Genomic DNA, 13,901 nt, shown 5'->3' with positions numbered 1-13,901 from the left:
ACACTGAAAATACAAAGCAGTTTTAGAAGAAAATTCCAAACTACAATTTTCAAGCTCTCTGGAGTGAAAGGAAGCGCGTCCCTTTTAAATTTGCAAATAAAGTAGTAAGCATTAAATTTCAAACTGTAAGAACAGAAAAAACTGAGCTAATACAGCTAAGGTGCATCACTGTGTGTTAACATGAACCAAAAGAGCCAAAGTGGAGTTCCTACTGTGAATGCATTGAACATTTAACAAAACATATAGTACTTGGGATGAAAATGGAAGGTGACGAACTGATTGTTCCATCTGTGGAATGCATCACCTGCTGCTGTGATTGGGAAGTGACAAAAATAAATCACAGTCATCACATAAGACTGATGCACACTATTTCCTAAATCACTGTATTTTAAAATCATTAAAGCCCTGACAGTGTATTGCTGTACTGGAAAGGCAGGAGAAAAGATAAATAGAGTCATCATGGCACGGAGGAGGCCATTCAGCCCATCGAGTCCATGCCGGCTCTCTGTAAGGCAATCCAATTAGTCCCATTCCCCCACTCTATCCCCTTAGCCCTGCAAGTTTATTTTGATCAAGGTCCCATGCAATTTCCTTATGAAATCACTGAATGTCTCAAAGGTGGCAGGGCATATCGAAAGATTGGTTAGCAAAGCATACAGGATCTTGTGAAATAGAGGTACTGAATACAAAAGCGGGCAAGTCATGTTGAACGTGTATAAAGCTCAAGATAGGCCACAACTAAAGAATTGCATCCAGTTCTGGTCATCACACTTCAGGAAAGATCAAAGAGTCCTTGAGAGGAAGCAGAGATTTGCCATGTTTGACCTGATTCCATGAGACTTCATGGGGTCCAGAGTCTTGGAGCAACTCTCAACTATACTACAGTGCTGGGTCTATCCTGCCAGAGGAGCAGGACACACCCAGAGATGGTGACTGCAAGATATGCCTCCATGAGTATGACTATGTCAGGCTATTGCTTGACTAGTCTGTGGGACAGGTCTCTCAATTTTGGCACAAGCCCCCAGATGTAAGTTAGGAGGACTGACATAGGGATAGTAGTTGCATAAAAGTTATCAATTTGTGTTGTATAAACCTTGAGAGTTGAATCGCAAATGTCAATTCCAACAGTGTAATCTTATTGGACCCGCTCCTTTAAGGCATGTGTGTAGGAACCATGAGAATGGTTCCAGGGATAAGGGCATTTAGCTATGAGACTGGAGTTGGAGAAGCTGGGGTTGTTCTCCTTGGACAAAGGAAATTGAGGGGAAAAATAATTTATTCTTCATTTCTATGCAAAACTATTTTAAAATTCATGTTCACTTAACAACAGTATTGTTACCTTAGTATTCAGTTTTGCGTTTGTGATCATTAATCCCTAAATGATAATGAAATCACTTAATGAATTGAACATTTACAGGCATTTTTTGCTTTAAGAAAAAAGGAGGCATCAACTCACTCCTTCAGTGAATTTGAAAAACTCAATAAACAGGACTGTTCCAATAGGGAGGACACATTTTTATTATATTACTATTTTAAATTACGGATCAACATGTACTCATCAAGGAAAAGAATTCTGCAGTTAAAGGAAAGAGTTGAACAGATGATCAGTCGCTTTAGTCCTGCAGCAGCTTGTGTTTGATAGCGGTGCTCTCTGAGCACAGATGGACGAACAAGGCTCCAGCAGCCGTGCGGGATCGAAGCTCATATAGGTCGTAGTCATGTGCCCATTCAACGTTTCCCCAAAACTCAATCTGGAGAAAAAGTGGTGGAAAAAAGTCACCTCTATGCTTACAACATCCGTTTCAATCTCAACCAGTGTGAAAGATTAGCACAATTTGTTCTAGATAAAAGATATTCGCAAACATGTGCATTTGCTTGTCAGTTGGGTGTGTTTACGGTTTAAATGGAACATGTTAATTAAACCACCAAAGGCACAACTTACAAAGTCATGGGATCTTCCTGGTTTGGGACCCAAGGGCATTCCTACACACATGCCTTAAAGGAGCAGGTCCAATAAGATTACACTGTTGGAATTGACATTTGCGATTCAACTCTCAAGGTCTATGCAACACACACTTTTATGCAACTACTATCCCTATGTCTCAGTCCTCCTAACTTACATCTGGGGGATTGTGCCAAAATTGAGAGCTGTCCCACAGTCTAGTCAAGCAATAGCCTGATATAGTCATACTCACAGAGTAATATCTTATAGCCACCATCACCATCCCTGGGTATGTCCTGTTCCTCTGGCAGGACAGACCCAGCACTGTGGTATAGTTGAGAGTTGCCCCGAGGCTCTGGACCCCATGAAGTCTCATGGAATCAGGTCAAACATGAGCAAGGGAACCTTCTACTGATAACGACCACCGCCTCCCTCAGCTGATGAATCAGTGCTCCTCCACGTTGAACACCACTTGAGGGGTGGGCGATTTCAATGTCCATCACCAACAGTGGCTCACTAGCACCACTGCTGATGGAGATGGCCGAATGCTGAATGATATATCTGTCAAACTGGGCCTGCGGCAGGTGGTGAGGGAACCAACAAAGGGGAAAAACCTACTAGATCTTGTACTCATGAATCTATTCAATGCATCTGAACCATGACAGTACAAGTAGGAGTAACCACCGCACAGTCCTTGCAAAGACAAAGTTCTGTCTTCACACTGAGCATACCCTCCATTGTGTTTTGTGGTATTACCGACGTGCTAAATAGGATAGATTCAGAACAGATTTGGCAGCTCAACACTGGGCATCCATGACGGGCTGTGGGCCATCATCAGCAGCTGAACTGTATTCAACCCCAACCTGTAATCTCATGGTTCAGCATATCCCTCATTTTTACCATTACCATCAAGTCAAGGGATCAACCCTCAGTTCACTGAAGAGTACAGGAGAGCATGCCAGGAACAGCACCAGGCATACCGAAAAATGAGGTCAACCTGGTGAAACTACAACACAAGACTTCTTGATTACCAAACAGCGGAGTCAGCATGTGATAGAGCTAAGCGACCCCACTAACCAACCAATCAGATTAAAGCTCTACAACCCTACCACATCCAGTTGTGAATGGTACAGAACAATAAACAACTAACTGACAGAGTAAGCTCCACCAATATCTCCATCGTCAATGATGAGGGAGCCCAGCAAAAGACAAGGCTGAAGCACTTGCAATCATCTTCTGGAGAGACGACTGGTGGTGAGTTTAACCTGAGGGTCACCACACCTCAGGCGAGGGGCGAGGTTAAGAAGGGTTAATGAAGGAAAGTCAGCATGGATTTCTTAGAGGAAAATCATTTTTAACTAACTTGCTGGCGTTTTATTGAAGGGGTAACAGAGTGTGTTGATGAGGACAATGTTGCTGATGTGATACATGTAGACTTCCAAAAGGCATTTGATACAGTGCCACACAACAGACTTGTGAGCAAAGTTATAGCTCATGGAATAAAAGGGATAGTAGCAATATGGGCACGAAATTGGCTGAGTGACAGGCAACAGAGAGTAGTGTTTAATGGATGTTTTTCGGGCTACAGGAAGGTATGTCGTGGAGTTCCCCAGGGATAAGGGTTGGGACCATTGCTTTTCATGATGTATATTAATTACCTTGACCTTAGTGCGCAGGGCACAACTTCAAAGTTTGCAGATGTTACGAAACTTGGAAGCATTATGAACTGAGAGGAGGATAGTGTAGAACTTCAAATGGACATAGGCAAGTTGGTGGAATGGGTGGGCAGGTAGCAGATGAAGTTCAATGCGGAGAAATGTGAAGTGATTAATTTTAGTAGGAATAACGTATAAAATAAAGGGTACAATTCTAAATATATACACACATAAGTCATTGAAGATGGCAGGACAGGCTGAGAGAGCAATTATAAATGCATGCAGTATCTTAGGCTTTATTAATAGGGAGAGTGCAAGAGCAAGGAGGTTATGTTGAACTTGTATAAGACACTAGTTCAGCTCAGCTAGAGTACTGCATCCAGTGCCTTCACTATAGGAAGTATGTGAAAACATTGGAGAGAGTGCAGAAAAAATTCACGAGAATGGTTCCAGGGACCACGAGTTTCAGTTATAAAGATAGATTGGTGATGTTAGGATTATTTTCCTTGAAGAAAGGAAAGCTGAGAGGAGATTTCATAGGGGTATTCAAAATCATGAGGGATCTGGACAGAGTAGATAGGGAGAAACTGTTCCCAATCATGAAAGAATTGGAAACGAGAGGGCACAGATTTAAAGTAATTGGCAAAAAGAAGCAAAAGCGATATGAGAGAAAATCTTTTCACAAAGCAAGTGGTTAAGGTCTGGAATGCACTGCCTGAGAGTGTGGTGGAGGCAGGTTCAATCAAAATATTCAAAAGGGAATTAGACTGTTATCTGAAAAGGGAGAATCTGCAGGGTTATGAGGAGAAGGTGGGAGAATGGCACAAAGAAAATTGCTCATTTGGAAGCAGACACAATGGGCCTATTGGCTTCCTTCTGCACTCTGACGATTCTATGATTCTGTGAACTAGAAATGGGCAATACATACTGGCCAGAAATGGCTAGTTCAATCTGAAGCCAGGGTGTTAAATCTGAACAAAGGAAATTATGAAGGGATGAGGGCAAATTGGCTGAGGTGGATTGGAAAAATACATTAAATGGTATGATGGTACACAGGCAATGGATTGCATTTAAAGAATTATTACGCAGTTTACAGCAACTATACATTCATTCAAGGCACAAAAACCCAAAAAGTCAGTCAACCATGGCTAATAAAGGGAGTTAAGGATTGTATACGATTAAAAGAAAAGGCCTATAAAGTTTCCAAGAATAGTCGTTAACCTGAGATTTAGGAGCATTTTAGAATAAAGCAAAGGAGGCCCAAGAAACTGATAAAGGGAGAAGAGAACATGAATGTAAACTAGCAAAAACATAAAAACGGACTGTCAAAGCTTCGAAAGATATGTAAAAAGGAAATGATTAGCTAAGACCAATGCGGGTCCATTACAGGTAGTAGTTATAATGGGAAACAGAGAAATAGCAGAGAAGCTAAATGATTATTTTTGTGTCTGTCTTCACTGAGAAAGGTAGAAGAAATCTCAGAATCAGAGATCCAAGGGACTAAGGAGAATTAGGAATTGAAGGAAATCAGTAATAGTAAGAAGGTTGTATTGGAGAAATTAATGGGACTGAATGTTGATAAGTCCCCGGGACCTGATATTTCACATCCCAGAGTGTTGAAAGAGGTATTAGGGAAACAGTGGATGCATTGGTGATCATCTTCCAAAATTCTATAGATTTGGAACAGTTCCTGCAGTTTGGAAGGTAGCAAATGTCACCCTACTATTTAAGAAGGAAGGGAGAGAGAAAATGGGAAATTACGGATCTGTTGGCCTTACATCAGTCGTAGGGAAAATGCTGGAATCTGTTATAAAGGATGTGATAAATGGACACTCATAATAATGATCTGACTGGGCATGGTCAACATGGGTTTATGAATGGGAAATCATATTTGATGAACCTGTTGGGAGTTTTTTTTGAGGATGTAACTAATGGAATTGATAAAGGGGAGTTGGTGGACATAGCATACTTGGATTTGTAGAAGGCTTTCGATGAAGTCCTGCACAGGAAGTTGGTTAGCAAAATTAAGGCACATGGGATAGGAGGTATTATACTGGCATGAATTAAGAATTGGTTAACAGGCAGAAAGCAGAGATAGGAATAAACGGGTCATTCTCACGTTGGCAGGCTGTGACTAGTGAGGTACCACAAGGATCAGTACTTGAGACCCCAGCTGTCCATGATATATATCAATGATTTGGATGTGGGGACTAAATGTAATATTTTCAAGTTCATGGATGTCACAAAGCTAGGTGGGGATGTGTGTTGTGATGCAAAGCAGCTTCAAGGGGATTTGGACAGACTTAGTGAGTGGGCAAGAACATGGCAGATGGAATATAATATGGAAAAATGTAAGATTATCCACGTGGTAGGAGGAACAGAATGTGCAGAGTGTTTCTTAAATGGTAAGAGATTAGAAAGCGTAGATGTACAGAGAGTCCTGGGTGTCCTCATCAATAAGTCTCTGAAAGCTAACATGCAGATGCAGCAGGCAAGTAGGGAGGCTAATGGTAGTTAGCCTTTATCACAAGAGGATTTGAGTATAGGAGTATCGAAGACTTGCTTCAATTGTATAGAACCTTGGTTAGACCACACCTGGAATACCATGCACAGTTTTGGTCCACTTAGGAAGGATATTGTTGCACTCCCTCTATGGCAACAGAGGTTCACCAGACTTGGTTCCCAGGATGGCAGGACTGTCTTATGAAGGAAGATCAGGAAACTGGGCCTGTACTCTCTATAGAGTTTTGAAAAATGAGAGGTGATCTCATTGAAACCTAGAAAGTACTTAAAGGGATAGACAGAGTCGATGCAGGTAAGATGTTTCCCCTAGTTGGGGAGCCCAGAACTAGGGAACATAATTTCAAAATAAGGGGGAAGCCACTTAGGACTGAGATGAAGTGAAACTTTTTTACTCAGAGGGTTGTGAATCTTCGGAATTCTCTACCCCAGAAGGCTAAGTCATTGAGTATCTTTAAAGCAGAGATTGACAGATTTCTAAGTACCAATGACATATAGGGATATGGGGATAGTGTGGGAAAAAGACATTGAAGTAGATAATCAGCCATGATCGTATTGAATGGCAGAGCAGGCTCGATGGGCTGCATGGTCTACTCATTCCCATATGTTCCTATGCCAGACCAGTGACACTTACATTCCTAGAGTAAATAAATACATTTTAAAAATCAATCATGGAATCTTCCTGGTCTGTATAGTTAACTCTCACACCAGGCAGGGTCATTACCTGCAGAGCCAGAGAGACTGTGGAGATCTTATATATCCTGTGTCAGCCATGTCATGCTTGCAATGATATCATATTCCTAATTTCGACATACATACTTCAGTCAATGTGGACTTTTGAAAATTTGACTCTCAAAAGTGGTCAAAATGCTGCTCAAGATGCTGCAAGGGTCAGGTGGCCTTCTGAGATTTCTGCACAGACAAAGGATTAACTCACGTCTGAACATGCTTCCAGAAAGTTCTTAAAATGTAAATGACTGTGGGTGAAGTGCCCTCCCTTGAATGGACATTCACAATGTGAAATCACTTGCGAATTTACATCTCCTGTTGACTGGATATTTACCAAAACTCTAAATCAATAGCCTTCCCAGATACAGTGCCTGCAAGCTTGACCCTCAACAAAGGAAGGTGCAGTAAAACCAATTCATCACGAGGTGAAAAGCCACCATTAAAACTCCATTGTGTGGCAGTGGCATTTAACCTCGAATCAGTTTTGTGGACAATGGAGGTATTGCTCATTGTGGGGTGTGTGTGTGTGTGTGTGTGTGTGTGTGTGTGTGTGTTTGGGGGGGGGGGGGGGGGGTGTCACGTGACCAAAACCAACCTCAGATCACAAATTCTTTTACTCCATAAACCAGGGAGAGACAGATAAGCTGCAATAGGACAAGAGAGGCCATCTCCAGCAAGAACAGAACACTGCCTAACAGCCAGACAACCCAGAGAGTGAGAGGGGGACTAGGACTAAACCTTTTCACCTGCAAAGCTTCACCTCTACAAAACTTGGCTACGACTTTAACTGGAGACCCAAAGGCTTCCAACTTCCATTCATCCAAAGAGAGAGAACCTATCCAAGCTTGCTACGTGTACATTTTTAAAGAACTGAAATTTGAATACATGATTTACTTCTTCTATTTTCTTTTGTTAGTATCCCAAATGCATCCATCTTGACTTGTATCATGACAGTATGTGCATGCACATTTCTGGGTGTTGTGTGAATAAACATCATCTTTTCTTTTGATTTTAACTTACCCCAAAGCCTGCTTCGTGTTTATTACTGAAAATGACAACATTCAAAAGATTTAAAACTCTCCCACTAAAATATATCTTGTTGCAAATAACCTAGAAGTGAGGAAAAAGGGGAAAAGTTATCCCACCACCTCCCCCCGTCCATAACAATTCTAAAAACAACATAAAACCACAACGCTAAAAAGTGTAATCTCTCATCACAAACTGAGCTGTATCCCCAATTATCCTATAAGAAACAAGCTTGGTCTCAGCTTGCTCATGCCACTTCATGTGACGTGGACCAAACAACTCGTGGTGAAAGGAACCCAGAAAGTACCTGCTCTTCTCCATTGGGTCATGACTGTAACCTAAATGCCCCTTGCACACTGGGTTTGGTAAGTGAACATAAAACTCAGAAGAGCCAGTATGGAGCCCTAGCTTTGCTTCACAGCGAGAGGAAAGAGAAAGCCAAACTAATGTTATTCAGTAACTAGAGGCCTGAGGATTGGAGAAGGGGATAAGCCGCGCAGTCCATATCCTATCCCGTACCTGATATTGTTCCTCGAGTCGAGACAGCAGCACAGCCTTCTCTACATTCAAGTTTCGGTCGATTAGATTTAATGAAAGAACCACTGATTTTAGCTGGTGGATGACATACTCCAGGCCTAGAAAAACAAAGCCATCATAAAAGGGAGAAGCAAGCAGGGCAGTGATTTCAACAAGGATTTCTCCTAATTGCCAACTACTCAACTTTTGAACTTCCAATGCATATCTGAAAAGTGAGGAGTGAATACTTACCCAACTATAGTGTAGCTCTTTAGAAGAGTGTCTCAGGTCGAATAGAAGATGTACAGATGTGGGGGTGGAGGGCGAGGCCCTCCCTCATTATATGGAAATCCATAAAAGCCTCTTCTCATATAGGACTAACACCCCGATCAGTATAAAGATGGTTAAGGCTATGGAGGGATTGCTCATAACATGGTCTATCAGATTTAATTAGTCTGTGAATCCTTTTCCTTTACTTCACTCTCTTCCTTTCAAGAACAGTGTGAAGATTTGAAAACAGCAACCCCATTCCAAATTTAGTGATTTCTGCGAGCCTGTGCATCTGTAATGACTCCCAATTCCTCAGACACAGGTTGATGACTTACTCTCCACTCCATGGCCACTCATTTAGTCACTATATTCCTGCCCATCTTCTGCTCACGTCTTTGCTTTCAAAATCCTCTGATCGTACCAACAGCATACTACATTCCATTTGGGGGGGGTGGAGATTGTATATTATAAGACAGAAGGTATCACAATTACATGCAGCAAGCTGAATGAGCCAGAGTGTATTTTTTTTCCCTGTCTGTCATTGTCCATATGTTAATAATCCTCAATTTCTCCTCTAGCTAGCTACTCACTGTTTCTTCTCCTCAAGGCAATGTACTTGAAGATGTCTTTCTATGGGTGAAACACTATAGAAATGCAAGATGTTGTTGTTACCCTAGGTACAAATACAATTAGGCGTTATAGCAAAGGAAAAGGAAACATTTACCTCATTTACCTTTTATTTCAGAGTATCTGGCTATGACAAAGACTTAAGTGATCACACACCTACTAGGGCCCAGGAATTGTATGAAGAGAAGTGCTGCTCAAAGACCTGCTTAGACTCCTTTGGAATGTTTGGTCCCAAGATACTTGTTGAGGTGCCAATAACAACATTATATCTGTTTGAAAAAACATAGATCAGTATTAAACAAAACAAATCAGTGAGTTTGCAGAGAACTAACGTCTGGGTGCATTTTATTCTGGCTGAGTCCCTCTGTCTGACTAAAGTGGCCAAAAGTTACAGCAAGATCTCTGTCTCTGTACAGCCACTAACAATTAAGCAAGATTTAACTAAATGCCAATTGCATGATCCATTGCATTCTCCCCTTCACCAGGCAAGGCAGACTCAGTTATTTTGTTGCAGTTGAGGTGTGATATTGACCTCCATATCCCACATCAAGCACCCAAGATGACCCTTTCCACTCACCTGTTTTCTATCCATTTGATGACTGGATCCCATTCATTTCTCTGGAGTTCCACTAAACCAGGTGGCTCCTCCACTCTGTAACTGCACATCAAAAAACACACAACATGGATAAGGAATGTTCAGTTTAAATTCCTACATCTAAGAAAGGCCCTGAAATCGCCCCTTTGCTGCATCCAACTGTTTTTCAGCCTCCTTTGCAAATCTTTCTAGTTCTCATGGACCTCTTAGTATTCAAGTACTGAAACAATTGCTTTTCCTGCCCAGGTCTTATTGCTCTTCTTAATCTTGTGTCAGCCTGTTCCTCTGTTCATCCTTCCCCATTTTCCCCACAGTTCAAACTGATGATCTTGCAAGTCAGCCACTTATATCATGCCACTCTTTTAGGCTGGATTCTGGTAGACTAGTTCCCATGAGTTGGATGCTATTGCTATTTATACCAGTAAATCAGGTGCCTGTCTCCTGGTTCAGAATCATAGACTCATGAAATGCTGAGGGGTAGTGAAACACTCTTCGCCAGCACATTTTTTTTTTTTATTCGTTCATGGGATGAGGACATCACTGGCTAGGCCAGCATTTATTGAGTCTGCATGATCATCTTCATACGGACTCGAAACGTTAACTGTTTCTCTCTCAACAGATGCTGTCAGACCAGCTGAGTTTTTCCAGCATTTTTTGTTTTTATTTCAGGTTTCCAGCATCTGCAGTATTTTGCTTTCATCTTAAAAATTCAGGTGTTGGTTACTCAAAATTTTCCCTGAATTGTCCGGCAACGTGTATCTGAATTTCAGATATGTGCTCCCAGTGGGTGATGCTCACTGCTGCCGCCGGGGGTCTTGATTCATTGGGCAATAACTTCCTCGGAGTGCCAATCAGCGTGGATTGCCACTCAGTGCCCAATTATTTAGGTGAAATTTCTTCCGTGCCTATCTCGCCCCACCTTCCGGCTCAGGCCAGGCGAGATCCAGGCTGCACAGCTGTCTCCAAAGTCCAGCAGAGTCAAATTGAAGAAGGACATGCCTCCTTTTTACGGCTCAAGCTGTTGTAAACCAGGTAAGTTTAAAGGTCCGATTGAAATTGACAGGCCAGGGAGAAGGTAAGTGTCTAAATTAAGTGGATAGGATTTGGAGGGGTGGGGGAGATTGGAGGTCAGGGTGGTCAGACATCAGAGGGGGGTGTTGGGGGCTGGTCAGACATTGGTAGGGGGTGGGAGCAGTGGTCAGACATCAGCGGGGATGGGTGGGGGCTTGGACAACGGTTGGTGGGGGGGGGGGGGGGGTGTGCGTGTGTGTGTGTGTGTGTTGGGGATGGACTTTACATCGGGGTGGGGAGAGGGGTTGGGGCATCGGGGAGGTGCGGAGTGTGGGGGAAATCGGACACATCTGGGGGGGTGAATCAGGCCTCGGGGTGGGAGGACAGTGGTATCGGAGGTTGGGGGGGGAGCAGTAGTGTCGGAGGTCAGGGGTTGGGGGAATGGTCTGGTCGAGAGAAGGGTATGGTCTGCGGGGTGGGGCATGGGGAAGGTGGGTGCCCAGTTGGGTTGGGGGAGGGGTGGTCTGGCCAGGGGGAATCGGGAGTGGAGGGTGAATACCATATGGTGGGGGGTTGGTCAGGAAGTGGGGGGTGGGGGTTTGGCGGTGTGGGGTCAGTCTGGGTCTTTACAATAGTTACTCAGAAGTTAGAAGAGGTTTTAGTTCTTCTAACTTTTTCTGGGTAACTATTGGTGTAAACCAGCTGGAACCATCCGAAGTTTGAGATTTAAATCACATTTTCGTATGGTTCCCAGAGCAGGGCAATTGCCTAGGGGAAATTTGCACACTTCTGGGCAATTGCTATGCAAACCCTTACTTTTTGAAGTTCTGAGAGGGGTTCCCCAGCCCATCTTTGGTGTACCCCTCCAAAATGCAACACTGGGGAGCTTGGAAGTTACAGCCCATTATTACTGTTGTTATCAGGAAACTATTCATGTGTGTCATTTTTAGGCCAGAATGAGCTCCCGCTTTAAGGATTCCTGATCTATAAGCAACTTCGACGATTCCATACAAAGCCTTCATTAAACCTTGCCCTCCTTCCCAACTGCTCACCACTTCCATTCAGCACAATGGCAGAAATCAGCAATTCAAAATCCTATGCGAAAACATCCTAAAGTCGGCACCAAATATTGGTCAATTACCTGACTATAAGGTACAATGTGGAACCATAAAAGCTTACAGCTCAGAAACAGGCCACCCGGACAAAGTCTGTGCCAATATTTTTCTCCACGAGTTTCTTAGGCTGATCCCGCTCTCCAAACCTTTATTAATGCAACCATCTAATTCTCCTCTAAAATTATTTATAGAGTCTGCTGTAACAAATGTTTGGGGCAGAGAACTCTACATTTTAAGCATACTGTAAAAATGCTGAGTCTAACTTTTGTCATTGATTCTTTTTGTGATTATATTAAATTCTTACTCTCTTGCTATTATTTCACTAACCAACGGAAATAATTCATTACTGTTTACTTCAGCGTGAACCATTTGAATCTTGAAACCTTTTATCAGGTCACCCTTAACGTTCTGATGCCTAGAGCAGAAAAGCCCAAACTTCTCAATTCTCTCTTGTATGGCTGTAACCTGCATCCCTGGCAATGTCCTGAGGAATATATACTATATTCTTTCTATCTCTTTTACAGCTTTCCTATAATGGAGTGCCTAAAACTGTACACAATATTGGAAATACTGCCTAGTTCAGTCTTGTACAAGGACAACATTACCTTTTTGCTTTTGTATTCCGTGTCCCAGATACAAAACCAAACATGCCTTTTTTAATGACCTTCTCTACTTGAAGTTGACAACCTTAATGATCTGGGCATATTTTTTTGCTGTGTAAAGGTTTCAAAAGATGTAGACAGAGCAAAGACCAGTAAATAGAGTTGGGTACAGATCAAACTGATTAGCGGAATACGCTCTAGATAGCAAATGGCCTACACTTATACCTATCCATTTCATTTTCCAAGTCTTTCTTTCAAAATGAATTCCTTCACATTTTTCTTCATTGAACTGCACTGGCGACGTATCTGCCCACCCTACTATTCTACATGTGTTCTCTTCTAGTTTTTCCACAGCTCTCTTCACAATTAGTCAACACCCCCTGCAAAAGAATTGGTACCAAGAAGAACATTTTAATATTGTTCCTTCAGTTGTCAAGTCCAGAGCATTTATAGATATAGTTTATGAATACAACAATCTCACCCACAACAAGTATGACTTACCAGACAGTATCTGTATCCAGGTATTTGAGAGCCGCCCTAATCAACTGTTCTTTTGTTCTTTGTGTGGGATTATCCAGTGCAGTGTTGCATAAGGTTGTCTAATCAAAGAAAAAGCATTTTCTGTTTTAATCCCAAAGGGTTTACTTGCCCATATTGCCAAGTTTAAGAAGTCCATAAACTCCAGTCAATTAAAAAAGCACAATTAAAACCAGACTCTACCAGATGCATGGTGAAGAACTGTAATGTGTCTTGCTGAGAATCCCATTCCGTGGCAACAGCAATTGCCAGAGCTTCGCTGGGAACCGTGAACAACTTTCCCTGAGGTGTCTTCAGTTTCCTGCGGTCCAGGTTTATCTCAAATGCTCCTCCTGCAAAGGTAAAGAAACAGACCCTTACAAAGTCAGAGGGGCAGCGTCATACATGGAGTGGTTCAGACTTTCAGCAAGAATATTCAGCCTCTGTGAAAAAATGGTCCAGCCTGGGCAAGAGTTAATTGAGGTAAATATCAATCATTGATACACGTGGTCTGGCAGTTTAACAAATACACTCATAACCACAACACTACTGCACCCAACTATCAGTTTTACCCTTTCAAGAAATATATTTACTGTCATTAGTAAATTAGGGCACCAACTAGGGAACTAACTGAAATTAAATAATCTGCATATTTTTATAGTATAAAACATGCCTGGCTGATTCAAATGAATTATTTTAAGTAGAATAGAATTACAAATGCTTAAATCATGATTGAACATAAGGAGTTACTTTGGTCTGGTTCAGCTTTAAAACTGT

General features: G+C 42.2%; 1 protein-coding gene across 2 annotated transcripts in view; it reads right to left on the bottom strand.

The window, feature by feature from the left end:
- Positions 1 to 13,901, bottom strand: part of atpaf2 (ATP synthase mitochondrial F1 complex assembly factor 2) — a 31,656-nt gene that overhangs the window by 6,259 nt on the left and 11,496 nt on the right. Inside the window, exons 3-8 of one of the 2 annotated variants that reach the window (XR_013578952.1) lie at positions 13,329 to 13,477; positions 13,110 to 13,207; positions 9,863 to 9,943; positions 9,442 to 9,554; positions 8,392 to 8,507; positions 1,556 to 1,751 (exon numbers count right to left, since the gene is read on the bottom strand). Coding sequence is in view for 1 of the 2 variants with exons in the window: in XM_078558531.1 (XP_078414657.1) it covers positions 1,614 to 1,751; positions 8,392 to 8,507; positions 9,442 to 9,554; positions 9,863 to 9,943; positions 13,110 to 13,207; positions 13,329 to 13,477 (695 nt within the window). In the remaining variant the exon portion in view is untranslated. Of the gene's footprint in view, positions 1 to 1,500; positions 1,752 to 8,391; positions 8,508 to 9,441; positions 9,555 to 9,862; positions 9,944 to 13,109; positions 13,208 to 13,328; positions 13,478 to 13,901 lie in introns of those variants that run through there. The other variant, XM_078558531.1, reaches the window with a different exon arrangement.

The sequence above is a fragment of the Cetorhinus maximus genome, chromosome 15, assembly GCF_964194155.1.
Source record: "Cetorhinus maximus chromosome 15, sCetMax3.hap1.1, whole genome shotgun sequence".
Taxonomy (NCBI): domain Eukaryota; kingdom Metazoa; phylum Chordata; class Chondrichthyes; order Lamniformes; family Cetorhinidae; genus Cetorhinus; species Cetorhinus maximus.
The sequence above is the reverse complement of the archived record's forward strand: the minus strand, read 5'-3'. Positions and strand labels throughout refer to the sequence as shown.